The sequence below is a fragment of the Annulohypoxylon maeteangense genome (genome assembly GCF_022496945.1).
Source record: "Annulohypoxylon maeteangense strain CBS 123835 unplaced genomic scaffold GGS22scaffold_1, whole genome shotgun sequence".
In the NCBI taxonomy this organism is placed as follows: Eukaryota; Fungi; Ascomycota; class Sordariomycetes; order Xylariales; family Hypoxylaceae; genus Annulohypoxylon; species Annulohypoxylon maeteangense.
Genome location: NW_025953248.1, coordinates 3,545,231 through 3,563,388, shown reverse-complemented (window position 1 = coordinate 3,563,388; position 18,158 = coordinate 3,545,231). Strand labels below are relative to the sequence as shown.

The following is an 18,158-nucleotide window of genomic DNA, read 5'->3' as shown; positions in this document are numbered from 1 at the left end:
AAGTCCTTTAACATATGAGAACTAATCCCTACCTAGGTATCTTCGAAGTTATCAAATGTTATGATGATCGAATAGTCGGCTTACCTTGTAGGGAATATGCCGAGTGAGATCACTTTTACGACATATCACTTTGGATATAGGAGAAAGAAAGGTTCTGATTGGTGGATATAGTGCCACGATTTCCTTTTTGGGTAATGCTGCTAGAGGAGATAAGGGATTGATAGAAAATGGCAACATCTGTATTCCTGGCTCTTACGCACATTTCATCATATCATGCATATTGACTAGGCCGTGTAAGGGAAAGCATTCAAAATAAACCACTCGTAGTAAATTATCACACTTAAAGTGTTTTTTGTCGTTATTTGAATCACTTTACTATTACTTTAATTGATGGCGATTAGATACTTCCTCGTCGTGGAAAATGTACATAGTATGAAAATGCTGTTTTTACTTGGCAGCTTGGTAGAAACAGAAGCACCCAATCAAATTCAAGGACTTGCCAAGCCCCACTAGAGCTGCGCTAAGGAAAAATAGCCAATCACCAATTGCCGATAAATCTATCAATCATCTTATCATTTACATAGCAATTTCCTCCTTCAAACGGATGTCCGAAGCTTCTTAACCCAATAACCTACATACTACTTAGGTCCTCCATACCTAACTACTTTATTATCAACGGCGCCGCGACATACAAATTCTTGAACTTCTTTGCTAGTTGGGTTGGAATGCTCGCCATTTCCTTCAGCCCTGGAACGTCATCCCACGTCATGCATTGTGCCAGAGTGCTCACGAACCCTTTTTGTCCCTCGTCTCCCATCGACGGCGTTGTCCAATCGGTGTACACCGCATCGAACTGTCCCTCGTCCTCGAGCGGTACGTCGGGAGCCCAAGCTTGGTCGGCGTCGGGGAATGGGGGGAATGCCTTCTCGGCTAAGAGCCGTTGAAGGTTGGCGTCGTCAACATTGAAGGCTGGGAACGGGTCGTCCGACAACTGCGGCTTTGGAGCTGTGATTTTGACACCCATCATAAGGCTCATGCTTCCAGCATCGTTTTTGAGGAGGTCTCCAGTATTCTTCTTGCCATCATGCGGGTCGGCGTTTCTGTCATCTGTGGCATCGATGTTAGTTGGATTGGAATAATCAATGGAGGGGCCATAGCCATGACAAGCTTACATTTGGCCCATAAGCCTTGAGGCACACTCTTCAGATACCGTTCGTACTGCCAGCCTACATCCGGGTGGTCTACGCCGTCTTGCTTAACTACCACGGTCAAAGTAGACGTCATGGGAATCACAAGCTTCATTGGCTTGCCGAAGACATTAATGTTAGGATCTGGGTTATTGTTAACGATGATGGGTACCGCTTCCGGGTCGTTCTTGATGGCATTGATAGCCATCTTACACGCTATCACGAAGGAGAAAGTACCAGCACGCACGATCCACTGCTCATTCTGCGCGCGTTCAGTCTTTTCGTCGGGATTCATCAGACCAGATTGCGCAAGGAAGTTGTGTCCCTCGTTCTTTGGTATCGGGGGATTACTCTCTATAACTAACTCTTCTCTCGTGGTCAACATGGCAGCGGCTTGCGACATCACTGAAGCTGACTCTGATTGGAGGACCAGCTGATAGAACTGATACAAAGTGCAACGCTCGTCGTCATTGGCAGATTTGCCGAAGTTAATGTCGAAGGCGACGATCCAGAAATCAACATGCACACGGCCTGCGACTGGTGGACCCCAGAGGTACAGCTGAGCGCCGATCTCGACGGAGATGTGCGTATGGACCACAAGGAAGTCAATGTTGAAACGCACACCGACAGAAATTCCTCCCTGTGCATTGAAGAAGAATGGCTTGTAATTAATCAACACGTCAACAAAGGCATCGAACCAGGCCTCGATGGGTCCTGCTCTGAAGGCGGCATGCAGGCGGCCACCGCCCATGCAACACTTAGGCGTGATAGCGAAATACGCCTGGCCTGAGATACTGAGACCGCCGCCTACATTCCAGTAAATGCCTAGTCGCGGAGGGTTGGGGTAGCTCAGTGGCACTACGTATGCTTGATGATAGCCGCCTAGAGTGAAGACGAAGTTGCCGACGTTGCCCTTATTGGCTTGAGTCGCATCAAACCAGTAGCAGAGAGCGGCGCCGCCAGTGAGGTGACATTCCTGGCTAAATATGTAGGAGCGCGGCGATAGCTGTGCCTCGATCTTTAGCGTGCCGTAGTCTAAATCGGCAACGGCAGCTATGCCCAGCTCGACGTGCGCAAACTTGATGGGTGAATTGGCCGATGGAATATCCCCCAATGCTACCGCAAAGATGCCAAGCTTCATAGAGCTTCCGAACTGCACGACAACAACAGCATCAACGCTCAGCATCTGGAACGCATCAACCTTCATGCCTATGGCAGCCCAATACGAGCTGTCTAGTGGCTGGAACCACCCGCTCGGGCTTATGTCAATCAGTTTTTCCAGCACTTCTAGTACATTATCTGCGCTACTAAATTGGTCATTGGCGACGAAAGGGAACTTGGTGACTTGATCCACCCCGGGAAGGCGAACGTTGCTGTTGTAACCAAACCCACCACAGATTCCCGAGATCTCGGCAAACTCGAGCGTTATCAAAGGCCCGTCCAATTTGGCAAAGACAAAGATAGACTTGAACTTGTCTTCGGGGTGACCCTTCGGAGTCACCTCGCCGTAGAAACCAGCGGCCTGCAATTGCCAGGGTTCGAAACCGACGATCATCCCACCGGCGTAGTAGTCTGCACCGCCTTCATTGCCGTGGCGAATGATGCCGCCAAGCGTTAGTGGAGGCTTCTCAAATGCCGCCGCCAGGCCTTCAACTGTGGCGTCGATCGACGGAATCTTGTCTAGTGTCACAAAACCAACATTGAGACTAAATCCGAGCACCGTGAACCCTACTGGCCCCATCGTCAATGTAGCGTCGAACATGATGACCAGCTTCTTGTTCTTATACTTAAGTCCAACATTGGTGATGGAGAGAGGGCCTGCCTTTTTCTTGAACGGCGCTTGCGCGCTTTCACCTTTTTCATCATCTCCTGTGTCTGCCGGCGGCTCAGCAGTGGCGACACGACGTCGCACAAGTGTCCTGTCGCTCTTGGCAACAGCATCTACTGGCTTCATGAAGGCGTAATCGAGCAGACAGGACCGCTCACCAGTGGAGCTATGGATAATGACAGCAAAGTGACAACCGGCCTGGACCAGCAGGTCCTTATCAGTCGGCTCTTTGAATTTATCCTTGACCAGGAGCTGTTCTTGTAGGCCATCGTTGAGTTGTGCAAGGTCCTTGCGTGTGAGACCAGCTTGTCTATTGGGCTGCGGTACCTCCGACTTTCCTAGCGGCGCCTGTACCCAGAGGAAGTACAGCTCGTCAAGCGGCTGTTCCAATTCGCCAATCAGAGGAATGTCGACTGAGAGATCTGGGAAGCCGTTGATGGCAGCCATGATGAGTCGTTTAGACGGGGTGCCCACAACCCAGTCTTCGCTATGAAGCTGTGCGAATGCGACATGCAAGTTGCCAATGTTGATTTGAGCGAGGAATTGGAACGAACTTTGCTCTACTCCGTTGATCTTGGTCGTCTTCTTTGCAATTTCAAGTCTGAAAGCGTCCTCATTGTCATCTACCAAGACCATGTCGGTGATGAACGGGGGAAGTTCGATCTCATCTTCTTCGAAAATGGCTGACAACACGTCTCCAACTTTGGTGTCCTTATTTTTGGGGTTCAGAGTGGCTACGAAATTGACACCGTCCTTGTCTGTTGTGAAATCAAGTCCCAGCCTAAGCTCGGCGATGATAAGATCACCCTGGATGCTGAAACTGCTGGTCTTGGACTTGTCTCCACTGGGCTCGTATGTGTAGTTCACGTCCAGCGTCTCGATCTCAATTGATTGCATTAGAGGCCCAACATGTGCCTTTGCATCCTCGTCGAAGAACTCGACTAAGGTTGACGCATATAGGCCGCTTAGGGAGGCATGAAGAGCCCATTTCCTCTGTGCCGAATCGTAGCTCAGATTTCCTACCAGAACAGCAGGAAGGTCGTCGTCATTTGATTCCTCGCTAGGGATGATTGTAGCCCGGATTCCAACGTCTAGAGTGAACGCTTTGCTCGCGTCCCATTGAAAAGAGGCATCTACAGAGAGTTCGCCAAGGGTCGGTTGAGGGACATTGCCTGGCTGGGGCTCTTTTGCAGTGGCAGTGCCACCAATGTCGAATGTGTCCTTGGAGAGACTAATATATGCTCGTTCTATCTCAGACGGCAAGGTGTCGGGGATGTTGATCACGTCTCGAGTGGGAATCAATGATGCAATTTGGATTGATTTGGCCGGGGACTTTGTCACTGGCTGCAAGATTGTCCAGATCTCTTCGTATGGTAACAGGTCTAGGTCGTTGGAGGTGTCGAATTCTGAACCCAATATCAGCCGTCTAATTCTTGCATGTCACAGGTCATGCACTTACCATTCCATAGTTGGCCACTGAGCGTACCGAACCCACCCGTCAACTTATCCCAATTGTACGAGATCAAAAACACCGCTGGACTTGATGCGGGGTTACCGCCAAAGTTGGCAGACACTTCTATATCAAATGAAAATGACGATAGTTTGGGCGTCTCTGAGTCTTTAGTATTAAGACCGACGGTCAACCTCCTCAGAGTGAAGTCACGAAACACCTTGGAACTATTTTCTTGTTTATTCAAGATGCCGTTGACGAATTTTTCGAGATCAGTGTCTCCGATAAGTTCGGCTAGCCAGCGGAGAATTCCCGTGAGGGGGTCTGCAGAGCGAAATATGAAGGTAAGAGCAATTGCGGAGGAGAATACCTCGACACCAGCAGCCATTGACACTTGTGGTGCATCTGCGGCACTCGCCTTGACGTGGCATCCAATACCGAAAGAAACGGAGCCGCTGCTCAATGCCTCATCCCCATTCTCGGTTTCCGCAAGCACCGTCTTCTTTTTGAAGACGACGTCTGCACTCTCGAGAGTGAAACCTTTTAGGGTGGAGCCGAGGAGTTGCTGCAGCGGCTCTAGCACGGATAGTCTGAACTGGAGGCGAACGTCGATTTGATTATCAAGTCCAGGAGTAAACCAGAATGCATTCCGTTGAGGGGCATCGTCCACGGTAGGTTTCTTAAGGGTTACCTCCAGATCTACCATGCTTCTGGGCAGGGAATTAACCAAGCTGCCAACGTTCGCATATGTGAACAAGTCTTTGAGTGTTGTACCCGTGATGTCTTCGGTTTGGGTGAAGTCGAGGCCGCAGATCAACGTTGCGCCTTCGGAGTCAATGCCGGGGGGTTGGATTCTTGGTTCTGTACTCCCAACGACTGGAGCACCGAAGGTGAATAATAACACATCGCTGGCTGAACTGAAGGTGAGCTCCCATGGCTCCGAGAGTGTGATTAAGAAGCTCTCGATTTTCTGCGGAGAGCCGCTCACCGTCAACGAGGCTGTAGCGCCAATATCGACTTCCTGCAACCATTGTTTGGTCGTGTCGGAGTCATCTAGACTGGCTGTGGGTTTCGGGGCTTCAGACAAAATAATGACCTTGTCTTCGTTCAAAGAGGCAACGAAGAGATCCGTCAAGCTACCCTCTTTAAGAACATCTATGTTCTCGCTTGGATATTTGCCTGCGGAGCTTGCGTAAATGTAGTAGGCATTTCCCTCTTCGATCGCTGCCAGGGATGAATCTCCTGTTGCCCTTATAAGAGCGGCAGGCTTTGGAGAGGCGCCCATATCGAACTTTGGCGTGATTGAGCTAAGGAAAAGAATTCAGTATACCATTCTCTAAATAGAGAATCCACTTAGGTCGATATATTCCCTCGTCGGTGCGTCGTATAGCTTCTTGCCAACGATCGAGGGATCTCTATGGAGCTCAGAAGCACGAAATTTGGCTTACTTGAGCTCCAGGACCGAGACTGGAGAGCTGCGATAGCACCAACAACAAGACAGGCTTTTGTGGGATTATGTATATTGGAATGAATGATACCTAATTCTGGTCTACTAGGAACTAGGCTAGAGGTTCTGAGAAGCGGTTGGGGATTCTCGAGAGCATCGCCCTGGAAACAACGAGATGATAGCAAAAAGTAACCGAATTCACTGACCCTACAATATCCGGTCCTGACGCTTAGGAGTACCTATCTTATTCGACAGACCTAACATCAATCTTACTGTGGTACTATGCAACAGGTAAGCAGTCCATGCTACTATCGGAATTCTATAGAATACCGCATATCGCATTGCAATTAGAGAAAAGGATTCACAATGCAATATTCCTATATGCATTTCATGACGCCAAGACGACCACGTATTAGATCAGACGCCGTACAGACATTGCTTGATGCATGTCTCATGACCTGACGCGCGCATCCGAACCTTTGTGGCGTCTCTGCGGTGAGCTGAAGGTTGCATGCGTTTAATATTGAACGGTGTTTGGATTGTGTCGCGCTATGTATCTAATACCTACGAGAGATCACAATGAAGATGCTCGACACGGGTCATCAACCATCCCGGCAAAGGGGTTGGGTGGTATCAATAGCAGAGAGGAAGTAAGTCGGCATCTGATTCGGAGCTGGCTACATTCAGAATGATGGACTCGATCAGACGTGGATTCGGCCATTGTTGCTTCGAGAATCGGTATCACTTAATTACGCTCATTGAACTAAGGTGAGTCAACCTTCTTCGTCGATACGAGTTTCACTGCAAGAATCATCGTCTTGACTGAAGAGAAACTATGTCTTCGGGGATCACCGACTTCGACGTTGCTCTGGTGCCCATGCAGCTGGATGCCTTCAGGCTCAACCCAGCTGTATGCGGCACTGGTGAAGACGACGATACCACAGCACGTATCAGTCCTATCACACAGCCAAACTACACATTCCTACGCCTCGACAATTTCCTTCTCCAAGGCGATGTTCAGAATCACACCGATTTGCACAACACCGCGCCAGCTACTGTCAATCCTCGTATGAGTGATATAGGCGCTCGGCCAAGGCCAACACCGCTCCGCCATCGTCACGGCATTTACCTCCACTGGACCCTACCGCGCTTCTACCGTGCCGGTGTTTCAACTGGCAAAGCTGTATCCTCGGATCGCCGGCGGAAAGAGCGACTGCGGCGTGGCCTAGATGTGCCAGACTCCGATGTTGGTGATGCCAGTAACGACACACCGGAGTTTGTAGAACCGCCCACACGTTGGATTGTCGTTCGAAAGATTGAGCTTGACAGCATTGCGCCGCCAGAGGCAAAGTCAGCCTTCGAGGGTCGCGAATATGAAGCTTGGGTGGTAGAGAGCGATCACCTGTGGACTCTAGAAGAGATACCACTAGATTTTGACTTGCAGACCGACGTTACTCCCTTCATCGTTGGCCACAAGGGTTCAGACGTCAACATTGATGAGCAAGCTGAAGTGTTCATTGGGCGCAAGAGTGCGCTTCGGGATTGGTCTGGCAATGAAGACCCCGATGCGCAGCCTCCAAACATTAGTTTGCTGCAAAGCGGCAACCAGCTATTCGCAGACTTTCAGATGCACAATGCAAACGTTTTCAGCATACTTGACAACTTCGAGTACGGCACTGCCAAAGCGCCGCAATATTTGACTCACGCCAAGGCCAGTTACTACGTGCTGGGGTGGCATTGGAAAGAGGACGTCGACCCTCTATGGAAGTCTGGCAAAAGTGTTGCGCATGGAGAGAGCTTACAAGCACTCTTTATGACGCTCCAAGGCGCGACGGAATCGCCACCCGAAGAACGGGACCCTTGGCTAGATGAGGAGAGTCAATTGCGTATCTTGTGCCATGGCGCAATGTATGATGTAGTCTGGGATTACGATACCAAGCCCGGGGATGTACCAGCAGATCAATTCAACGCTCGCCTAGTTGACCAGAATCAAGCGGCTGTGTCGCTCGGTACTACCCCCATAGATGCCTTGTTGTCATATTGTCATGCCCGCAAGGATCATCCAGACGGTCCTGGGGATGTTACGAAGCTTGAGGAAGATATCCTTTTAATCGAAAAATTATTGCATGCCCGCGATGACGGAGTTGAGGCCCAGCGTGAAGCAGCCGATTCTGTCTATAATTGGTCTTTTAACCGCTCACCGGGCGGATCACATTACTACTTCTCCGGTCAGGGCAACGACGGGCAATCCAACAAGCAGCCGATAGAACCGGATCGACTTTCGATTCTGAAGTTGCGCGAACTCAACCAGGCAAAAACGCTACAGGACTCTTGTAGTAGAGCACTCACGCAGTACCGCTGGGACATGTTCTCGCTCTGGTGGAAATACGTCAGTGACGTGGGCAACAAAAGTGAGAACCAAACTAGTGAAACCAACAAGGCATATGAAGATGCTGCAACTAAATTATCGGATCACATTGCTGGCTTGAACGATCGCATCCAGCAACTGCAAACGCAGATTGATGACCTACTGCAACCGAAAGATGATCAGGGAGAGCCCGTCGACCCCGCGGAAAATCCGCTGGAGACAGCTCAGCCCGCAAGTATGCCCGTTTTCTACCGTGCAAATGATCCGACCATTCTCATCGGCGGAGTTGAGACTGGTTGGCCTATCGACTACCTGGATAAAGTGCTTATTCGCGCGCCATTCCAAACAATTAGTCCCGCGGGTGGGCTCTCTAACCTACCGGATGCGTTGAAAAACTTCTTCACACTGCTACAAAAGGTCCCAGATGTGTTCAAGGGGCCTGCTGAAGCCTTAATGGCCGAGTTCTATGCCATACGGCCTACAGAAAGTGGTTCTGCTATAGTCAATGAGGGCACCTTCTACCCTCCTCAATTCCATGATCAGCTGAATACCGATGGGCGCTGGCGCGACCAGTGGGGAGATCGACAACCGTGGTTCCCTCTCTATGCCGAGTGGGAAGTTGAGTATACTCACATTCCCATGGAATATTGGAAATTGGATGAACACACAGCGCGCTTATCCGAAACTCCGCACGTCCGCTACGGTATCAGTGTGCCTACAGAACCTGGCCAGACACCGCAGCCTCTTTGGGATGCTATTCCTAAGGAGATGGCGGATACGCGTGTCTTGTCGGGACGGGTCCTTATTCTACCACAGCCTAGCTTTTCTCTCGAAGCTAAGGTGACACAGCTATTCGATAATACGCCAGCGGACATTCTCAAGGAGTACATCGACGAAGATGAGCAGGCCAACTTGCGCAATAATATCAAGAAGCTGTCGTATCTTTCCTCGCCGCTGTCCGGATTTTATGACGCGCTGGTTACGCAAGCCCAAGGTAGTCACATCAAACCTGAGAATAAGGTGGTTGGTCCAGATGGCGAGTTTAGCTCAGTCATTGGGTCGGCGGTCATCAATGATGCTGGCTTGACGGAGACAAATATCGGGATGATTCAGGGGAATTCGGCCTTGACGCCCTACGCATCGTCGGTGAACTTCTCGGACGGACTTTATTGTCCATTCAAGCCCGCTACGCATGGTCAATTCAGGTATGTGATCCTTGTATTTTTGAATAATTTCATCATAGCACTAGCATTTCAACTAACTGCTATTATAGGTTCCGTAAGCTCAACATCATTGATAAATTTGGGCAAGCACTCATGGCCATCGATCAAAGGCCTCGAGTCGGAGGCTTCCCGCCCTATTATCCTTGCATTAGCGACTACTATGAGCCGCAGACTATTAAATTGCCGGACGGTGAGACGTACGCCAACACAGCGATTCAAAATCAACCCAAACTATGCGAATTTTTACAATTACCGCCCCAGATCAATCAGAACTCGCGTTTAAATGCGAACTTTGTTAAGCGCATTGCTGATGATCCCGATGATATCAATGGGCAAGGGCTGGAAGATGGTTCCGGCGATGAAGCCAAGTGGCGACCTTCGACGGAGTGGGAATCACCAATTTGGGGTTGGGTGATCACCAACTATGCGGATTACGGCATCCAGATATTCCTACCAGACGGAACTTTCTACCGCGAGGTGCGCTTTGGAGGACCTCTGGGAGCGCTAGAATCGCCTAAATGGCTTCCCTTTGAGCCAAGTATGGACGATTCAACACCCGAAACGCGACAGCTAGATTTACTCGTGGACAAACTTACCAACCCTAAGTATCTGCAGGGCTTTTGGCACATGATCACAGATGCACAGGATAAACTACCTGCAGCTCCTAGCTCGTACGCGCAATTCCTCAACTCTATCGTTGGTAAGCCGCTTGCGCTGGTCAACATGGGTTGGTCGCTAGAGCTAGACGGTCCCCCGCTAGAGATCCAGAGCACCAAGGCCCAAGTGAAGAATCCAGAGCGCCTATTGACAAAGCCTGTCAACCCCGATGACAAGACTCCGTTCTACGAATTACAGGTGCGACTGGGTGATGCCGATGCAGCCTATGACGGGCTAGTTGGCTACTTTGACACCACATCCCCAGACTCGGACGAGCTCAACCTCGACTACATCAGAACATTCTTCACTCCCGAAGCAGACAACCTTGAGCCCCTCCGACGGCTCAACACAGAAACTTACCCTCTATTCACGCCGTTCTGGGAGGCGCCGTTCCCAACAGACACACCATTCGATGACCCCACGAGATACATCAACCCAGCGCAATTCGAGAACAAGCGAAACTCACGCATGTCTGTCTTCGGAGCCATCATCGACCCCTTCACACCCGTGCACGCATACTCCTCCTTCCTACCCCCCACAGACCTATCCCTCCCATCCTGGACCTGGCAACAAGCCATGAACACCATGACGGCCTTCTTCCACGCGGGTCCGCTAACCCTCCCCATCAACTCAGTCCCTACCTACGACAAAGACAACCCCCTCACAAACAAGAACGCGCGAGATAGGCCGCCCCGGGATTTACCCTTGCCCTCGCTTGGACCTGGGGATTGGAGCTGGTTCCAGCCGTATGATGAGTCGACGGGCCAGGACGGTACGGTGTATAATGCGTTTGGTGTTGATAAGAGAGGCGATTTGACGAAGCCGGGGTTCCAGAAGGGTCCGTATAGTGCGGTAGAGGGGTTCTTGCAGTTGAGGAATCCGATTATGGTGCCTAAGGCTAGTAGCTAGGGGGGTTGCTTGGGGGATCAATCGTGAGTGGGTTTGTTTTGTTCTTGATTTGAGGTTTGGGCTGGAGTAAGCATAGGTGTTTACGTAGGTAGTGAATACATCGTGTTCCGCATGTCTTACCCATTATTGTTGACAGGTCCAAGGGCCAAGGTTGTGTTGAAGTTGGGGATAATACGCTGTAAAATAGCGCTGGAAAAGGTTCTTGTAGGGCGTTTATACACTGAAATAATCGTATCCCCTAGGTACCTAGGCTGACTTACCGCTATAGTGATTGGCTACATGGATTGCAAAACGCATAGTTCATTACAGTATATCCTTAGGTACCTAAACTACCTGTCTATACTTTCTTTACTAGTATGGATTCTACCTAGCTGTCAATCTATTCGCTGGAAAGGGCTTCAGGTCTCGTTAACAAGAAGTTGGTAACTATGGAAACAAATCACGAAACGCTGTTTAGAACTTACAGCATCGTACAAAAGACGACTCGGTTTAACGCAGCGACCCGAGACAATCATAGATTCATAGACACCGGAATTTTAGGTGCATTTCGGGATTTGATCTGGTAAAAGATACATGCTACCTACATAAAACACAATTCCAAACTCACTCTCCTCTCCTCTCCGCTTACCCGTCCCCTCGACATCACATCTCACCACCAACCTACTGAACGGGGTCATGAGCATGGAAGAAGTCATCCTCCATAGTGCTCTCCTGCGACTTATAGAAAATATGGTTATAGCTATTCGCCGCCACCACGGTGATCTGGCTGGTGCCGACCTTCGGGATACCAGCCACGGTGCGCGGCTCGCCCCACCCGCTCTCATCCTTGATGACGCGATGGATGTTGTCGTTGCTGTCGACGTAGTACAGGTACGCTTTGCCGTTCGTGTACGAGATGGCCATGCTCGCTAGGTCTTTCGCGTTGTCGGTTCCGTCGATGTCCCAGGCTGGTGTTGTGTTAGTACCTAGGTAATGGGGGAGATGCGATACGGGATTCACCGGGTTTAGGTAGGTAGGCGAGGTTTGGGGTGGGACTTACATTGCCTCGTGACGGTGTTGAATTCCTTCAGGTGCCCCTCCACCATCTCCTGGTAGATGACCAGGCGCTCGTACGTCGTCGGGTTGTACCAAGCGGCCAGCGAGCAGTTGAGAGTGACGTCCTGGTTCTGGAGGAAAGTTGAGACGTTGCCGTTCTCGACGTTGTATTCCTTCAGGCGCATCTGGCCCGGCGCGGATCCGCTTGGTGAGGGTTAGTGTCGACTGAAACATGTGGCGGGGAGGCGTCGACGCTATAAATGAAAGACGCGTAATACTTACTCTAAGTAGTACACCCAAGCGCTGTTTCCAGACGAGCACATACTGACGTTCTTGTTCTGCAGCGCGGTCATAGCTAGTTTTCTGTAGATGGGTGAGAGCAATGAGATCTGGTTGGTCGTCGGCTTGCCCTCTTCGACCCTGGGCTCAGTGACGCCGATGACGAGCTGGTTGCCGCGGTAGTAGTCGGAGGCGATGGTGGAAGGGTTGAAGATGTAGCCTTTGTAGTCGGTTGCGTCGGCAGCCCAGGCAGATTGCGGGTCGTCGACGTTGGTGCCGTTCTTGAAGGCCATGCCGAGCTGGGCGTCTGCGGTGTTGTAGAACAGGTTGATGTTCTTGTCGCCGGCCACGGCCTGGTTCACGATAGCTGCTACTGCGGGCATTATGGTGTTTGGGTTGATGTTTTGAAGTAGAATATGAAGTGGGTGAGAGGTAGTGTAGATAGACAGTTAGAAAACAGAGTTCAGTCTGAGATCACACTTCTCGCTACAACAAGAGGCCATCACGACGCCTAATATACCTAAGTGTAGATACTAGACCAGTAGGTAACTACATGTTTGTTGGATTGTTACCTGAGTTTGAAAGTGACACTTCTCGATATCGATGGTCACCAAAGAGCGAGCATCAGCCTCGCTGAGTCGTTGTTTGGTTTCCTCCTAGGTAACCCCGACGGGCTGCTTTTCAGGTTGCCACTAATGACCTTTCACTTCCTATTTTGCTTATATTTTCTCGTTGTGGTCTCGAAACTCCGATTGGCTGTACTGACTTTGCCACAGCTGCAGTTAACCCGCAGCTAGTAGGCTTTCCATCGTCAGATCAGATTGATCATGTTACACAGCATCAAAAAGTGGCTTTTGGAGCTGGAGGGGAATGTTGCGTTGCCAGTGCCGCCGGTCGAAAATGAGCTTTATTATTGATCGGCTTGATCAGCTCCGATTCTGACTTTACCAGGTATGCGAAGTCGTCGATACTTTCTTGTTACAACACCTGGGTATGTATCACGAGTCTCGTCATCGCGATAAAAGTAATATGATAGATCATTTAGGAAGATCTGGACTTGACTCTCGACCAGTTAAGATATTTCGGATTATTAACCTGTTGCACGTAAGAATATGACTAAGCTAAGAGTTCCAGTCCCCATTGATGCAACTAGCTGTTCATAGAATATACACCCCAAAAAGTGAAGATATTTCGAAATCATGTATAGCACTATAACAGCTCCAATCATCTATCGGATGTGTGGGTATGTAATAAGCGAGGGTGACGGTTTAGGGGCTAATCGATTTATAGCTTCAATAGTTTCGTTACCTAGTACATATCAAGCGATCACGCGTACCTAATATTCATACCAAAGTGAACTGATTGAGGCAAATGTAAAATCTTACTTTTTAGCCTCGAGTTTCGCCGTATATACTGAATGAGCCAACGGGTCATTGTATAGTGTCACTGGGTGAAAGCTGGCCTTGTTCAAGCAAGCCTAATCTCCTTATACTGCCAGCCTTCTGTTAAAGCACCGGACACGGGGACACATAATCAATTCCCAGGTGTTTGAGGAGATATTCGTCAGGATCACCACCATGGCCATCTATCCCGCCGGCAAAAGCACACGCATAGACTCCCCCCGACACCTCACTCTTCGTCACTCACGACGTCTTATCGCTGCTCACCAACGCCAGACAAAACGTCTCCTCCGCAGCTCGGCTGAAGACAGTAGTGGCGATGAGGACGAGGTCGACCCTCTGCCTCCCGGCCAAGAAAAGTTGAACGCATATTGGGTTCCGGGACTTGAAGCCGGCCAACAACACCGCATCAACGTTTCTCAGACGATCAACGCGAATAACGGAGAAAGCCCGCTAACTCTAACAGCGGAGCAAGACTTCTTTGTTGATGCGCCGCAGTTTACGTTGCCAGATGGCTCCGTACACTCAACTTATCCGCCGCCAGGCTATAGCGATGACCATCGCATTCTACCCCACGTGGTCCTAACCGATCCCCATCTTCCATGGGAGCGATTGGGAAGCCCTAGTGAAGGCACGAACACGCAACTCAAGTCAAGAATCAGAACGATGACTGCAAATGGAGAAGCCAACCCAGTCCGTAACCGTGTTCCATGGCTCGTGATCTTCTCCTTCTCACAAGACGAGCTGCGGTTGCCTCCTGAAGACTTGGACGCGAATACAGGCATATTTCGAGACACCAGCGCTGGTGTGATAAAGCCGATTAAGCAGTCATCGACTATGACTATCAACATGAGTGTTGACGATCTGTGGAAGCTGGATAATGTCGCATATCCTGTCACTAGGGAGTTGGTGCCAAGCGGCATGGAGAGCAGTCGTGGAGACTTCATTTTCGTCAAGCCTGATCTATTCAAAAGCCTCTTCTCGACCTTTGACGCAGACAACAAACAGGTAACCGGTAACAAGCCAAACACCTCCCAGTACCAATACTTAGCACATGTGCGTACAATCAACAGCTCGGGTATGGCGCTCGCAGGTGTCGAAGATACAGCTGTCTTCAGTATCGTTGTGGGCAATCGGGCAGGACCGCTTGACAACGCCTCACCTACGACTATGTGTGTGCATCTTGTCTCAATCGAGGGCGTTGAGGGAATGAATTTCCCAACTAGCGACCAACGATACGTCGCTCTCTGTTCGCTGCACAGTTGGAATTATACGGTTCTACCGCCTGGGTTACTGAACGTACCGGATGCTTTTGAGCATCTAGGGAGCACGCTAGATGTGCTTCGTACCCGGGAGAGCATCATCGCTCCCCTGCGGACCTCCAGCAGTGATGCCGAAAAACGAGTCGCTCGTCGCCTTAACGACGGTTATACTATGACGAAATATTACACTCAGACGGGCGAGACCACTGTCGCGCTCTATAGAGGACCGTTTACGCCTACGTATGTTCCACCGCTAGAAAATTTATCAAGGTGTTCAAACTCTGGCGTCGACTTGCAGATACTCGATAAGGATTTGGGAATCATGGACATCACGTACTCCGTAGCGTGGCAGACTGGCCGCACTATGGCCCTTGCCGACGAGTCTTTTACCGCCGCGTTATGTCGCTTGAGGAGTTTCATCCACAAAGAAGGATCCGACGAAGCCAAAATGCAGACCTTGAAAGAGTTCAACGATTCTGGCATACGTACAAGAGAGGAGGTGCTCAGAAACCTGTCCAACACAGTGGACAGCCTCGCAGCGCTCCACATCAACAGTGATCCAATGACGCAGCCAGAGGCACAACAACCAGCTTTTACCGCTGGAGGGGCCAAAAAACGCTGGTTTCGCCAGCGACTTACACATTCTCAGATTCCTGACCTGGGGTTGAACTCACGAGCTATTAAGGAGAAATACCCAGCTGCCGCGCGAAAAGCTGTGAAAAAGGTTGCGCAAAGCACATCGGGTGGATTGTACGACGAAACGAACGATCCATTATCAACGGATTGGATGATCGTTCTGGCTTGGCTAGTCGATAGGATGTTTCTGAAGGGCGTACCAGCGCATCTCTTGGTAGCGGACCCGACACACCTAGAACCCGAAAGTCTTCGTTTCTTCCGTATTGATAGCAATTGGATTGACGCGTTGATAGACGGCGCACTCTCCCTTGGGAATCATTTTGGTGTGGATGTCGAGCGGTCAAAGATCAAGGATGGACTTAACGAATACATCCAACACAAGCCTGTCGGACACGAGCACAGCGTGCAGATCCCTACATACGGCTTCTATCTTCGCTCAGACTTGGTCACTATGTTCCCAGACTTACGAGTTGAGGTTCTAGCAGACGAGGCTGCGCTAATTAGCGCCGGCGAGGACCCTCCAACCGGTGCTCCGTTACTCCTTCATGAAATTGTGACGGATGGCGTAATGATGGCCTATATGGACCGCATCCCAGGGTCTCCTCAATTCTCAAGTCTTGTGTTCACCCAACCGGCTCATCAGCAGCGCTTCGCTGCAGCTCGGGGACTTGATTCCACCCAAATAAAGGTTGATATCCGACGCCAATACACAGTGGACCAAACTACTAGAGAAACAGACGGTAACAGGCAAGATGCGCTCATCGAATTTCTCTACCATCCACCCAGCAACACAACCTCGGCGACGGATAATGAACCTTCCCCAATGGCCGGTGGTGTTCCTTCAGAAGACAAGGGCTCTTCAGACAACATTTTTATCTGGGATTCAGAACCGGGTAGTGGGCTCAACGACCTACGAATCTTGCGATTGCCTCAATTTGCCAACGTTCAGCTCCAAACCCTACAAGAAAGAATGGGAAGTTATGGTGAGGGCGATGACAGCAAGCCATACTTCAATGAGAATGCATCCACATCTGCCTTACTTGCCATGCAGCTGAATGACCCCATATATAAGCTCGAAATTGATCTCAAAGGTCATCCAAATGCAAGCAGCATGGCAAGCCTAGGACCTCCTGGTGATGTCGGTATAAGAAGCCCTGAGATCAGGACACTGAAGCAGCTTGGGACATCTTACGTGAAGAGGCTTACCGTCAACGACGGAAGAAGTAATGACATCCACGAAGCATCCGATGAGGCTTCCGACTCAGACGACGAAGGTGAATCGACATTCGAGCGTCATAGCGGCTACGAACCTTCATCGGTAGCTCTTTCGACGAATCTAGCTCCTCACATCCGAGCCCTCCCAATTGTCACTAAGGCTCTCACAGCCACAGGTATCCGCGACGACACCGTTCCAGTCTCGGAAACTCAAGGCTCTAGTAAAAAGCCCAACGTGCCAGATTCAGGGGACCCAGCCTCAGCACCGCAGTACGACATAACCATCAGCAGCAACTCCATCGGGAACTGGAGTATAATCCAGCTGACCGAGCACAACCTAAACCAAGACATCATCTTCTCCATCCTGCTGAGCAAGAACACCACGAACCAATACATGCTCGTCGAGCTGGACATCTCGATCCCGCTCGGCCCAGCAAAGGCCTCGCCCAGCGATCCGCGGAACTTCCTGATGCCGACGTACGTCGGGCCCGGCGCGCACATGCTGACGAACCTGCGCTTCAACGTGCTACCCTCCATCACCGGCAACGACCAGCCCGTGCTGCAGCTACGCGTGCTCCCCCGCGCAGCGAAAGGCTGGATCGACGCGAGCACGGTCAAGGAGCTTAGTTTCCTCCTTGGTCTGGCCCCGATTAATCAGCCCCAGGGCGCTTTCACCCAGGTCGATGTCCAGTCTTGGGCCGTCTACTGCAAGGACGCGGAGAACCCGAGGCCGGGGGTCGGGAATACGATTACGATTAAGAACCCGCCTACAAGGGTTACCGTTTATGGGTTCTAGGTTTGTTTACGAGGTTGAGGTTGTTGTTTTGGGGTGGGCTTTTGGTTTTATTTTATTTTTTATGGGTTGAAGATAGACATAATTACCTAGGTAGTTAGTAAGTGGAAGTAAATTGAGTTCTTTACGTTGCATTTTTGGATATAAATCTGAAGAATTTGTGTGCCGTTCTGGTTCTGTCCTTCACAAACGAGAAGACTCAGAAAACACTCGTGTCTCAGATAAAATCACGTGAATAGCCAAAGATTGAGATAGGTATCTTCGTCATTGACTCACAGACCACCTGATCTTGAAAAAAAAGAGCTTGATTTAGAGCACGTGATTATTAGGAATCTACTCATCACATGATCACCTCTAAAGATACCATCTGAGGTAAGCTTTCCGATATTCACCATACTTCTCGCAGTTGCAAATAATACAATAACCGGAATTTCTCTCTTTTCGCATAACATGCAATATCGACCAAAAC

General features: G+C 50.2%; 4 protein-coding genes across 4 annotated transcripts; 2 read left to right on the top strand and 2 right to left on the bottom strand.

Annotated features, from left to right (window-relative positions):
* Positions 1 to 394: 394 nt before the first annotated feature.
* GGS22DRAFT_151195 (uncharacterized protein) lies at positions 395 to 6,338 on the bottom strand. Its single transcript, XM_047959441.1, has 4 exons — positions 5,914 to 6,338; positions 4,475 to 5,772; positions 1,173 to 4,421; positions 395 to 1,107 (listed from the first exon to the last, which is right to left on the bottom strand). Exons 2-4 carry the CDS (start codon positions 5,748 to 5,750, stop codon positions 662 to 664), a joined length of 4,971 nt encoding a protein of 1,656 aa, XP_047824378.1. The 5' UTR covers positions 5,751 to 5,772; positions 5,914 to 6,338; the 3' UTR covers positions 395 to 661.
* On the top strand, positions 6,339 to 11,303 carry GGS22DRAFT_151190 (uncharacterized protein; the record flags this gene model as incomplete). The annotated part of the gene is made up of 2 exons (XM_047959440.1): positions 6,339 to 9,485; positions 9,554 to 11,303. Coding segments are annotated over exons 1-2 (4,250 nt in total), but the record flags the coding sequence as incomplete, so codon positions are not given.
* Positions 11,304 to 11,535: 232 nt separating this feature from the next.
* Positions 11,536 to 13,113, bottom strand: GGS22DRAFT_151188 (uncharacterized protein). Its single transcript, XM_047959439.1, has 3 exons — positions 12,387 to 13,113; positions 12,109 to 12,308; positions 11,536 to 12,016 (listed from the first exon to the last, which is right to left on the bottom strand). The coding sequence occupies exons 1-3, from the start codon at positions 12,764 to 12,766 to the stop codon at positions 11,730 to 11,732; spliced, it is 867 nt and encodes a 288-aa protein (XP_047824376.1). The 5' UTR covers positions 12,767 to 13,113; the 3' UTR covers positions 11,536 to 11,729.
* A 577-nt stretch (positions 13,114 to 13,690) lies between these two features.
* On the top strand, positions 13,691 to 17,856 carry GGS22DRAFT_151187 (uncharacterized protein). Its single transcript, XM_047959438.1, has one exon. The coding sequence runs from the start codon at positions 13,961 to 13,963 to the stop codon at positions 17,690 to 17,692; it is 3,732 nt and encodes a 1,243-aa protein (XP_047824375.1). The 5' UTR covers positions 13,691 to 13,960; the 3' UTR covers positions 17,693 to 17,856.
* The last annotated feature ends 302 nt before the right edge of the window (positions 17,857 to 18,158 follow it).

Bases quoted from the DNA above. Each gene is read 5' to 3' on its own strand.
- GGS22DRAFT_151195 (XM_047959441.1), bottom strand. From the start codon at position 5,750: ATGGGCGCCTCTCCAAAGCCTGCCGCTCTTATAAGGGCAACAGGAGAT. The intron at 4,422-4,474 runs GTAAGTGCATGA...TATTGGGTTCAG, and splicing joins CAGTGGCCAACTATGGAATG to AATTCGACACCTCCAACGAC. The intron at 1,108-1,172 runs GTAAGCTTGTCA...TCGATGCCACAG, and splicing joins TCAAGGCTTATGGGCCAAAT to ATGACAGAAACGCCGACCCG.
- GGS22DRAFT_151188 (XM_047959439.1), bottom strand. From the start codon at position 12,766: ATGCCCGCAGTAGCAGCTATCGTGAACCAGGCCGTGGCCGGCGACAAG. The intron at 12,309-12,386 runs GTAAGTATTACG...ACCCTCACCAAG, and splicing joins GCTTGGGTGTACTACTTAGA to CGGATCCGCGCCGGGCCAGA. The intron at 12,017-12,108 runs GTAAGTCCCACC...ACACAACACCAG, and splicing joins CAACACCGTCACGAGGCAAT to CCTGGGACATCGACGGAACC.
- GGS22DRAFT_151187 (XM_047959438.1), top strand. From the start codon at position 13,961: ATGGCCATCTATCCCGCCGGCAAAAGCACACGCATAGACTCCCCCCGA.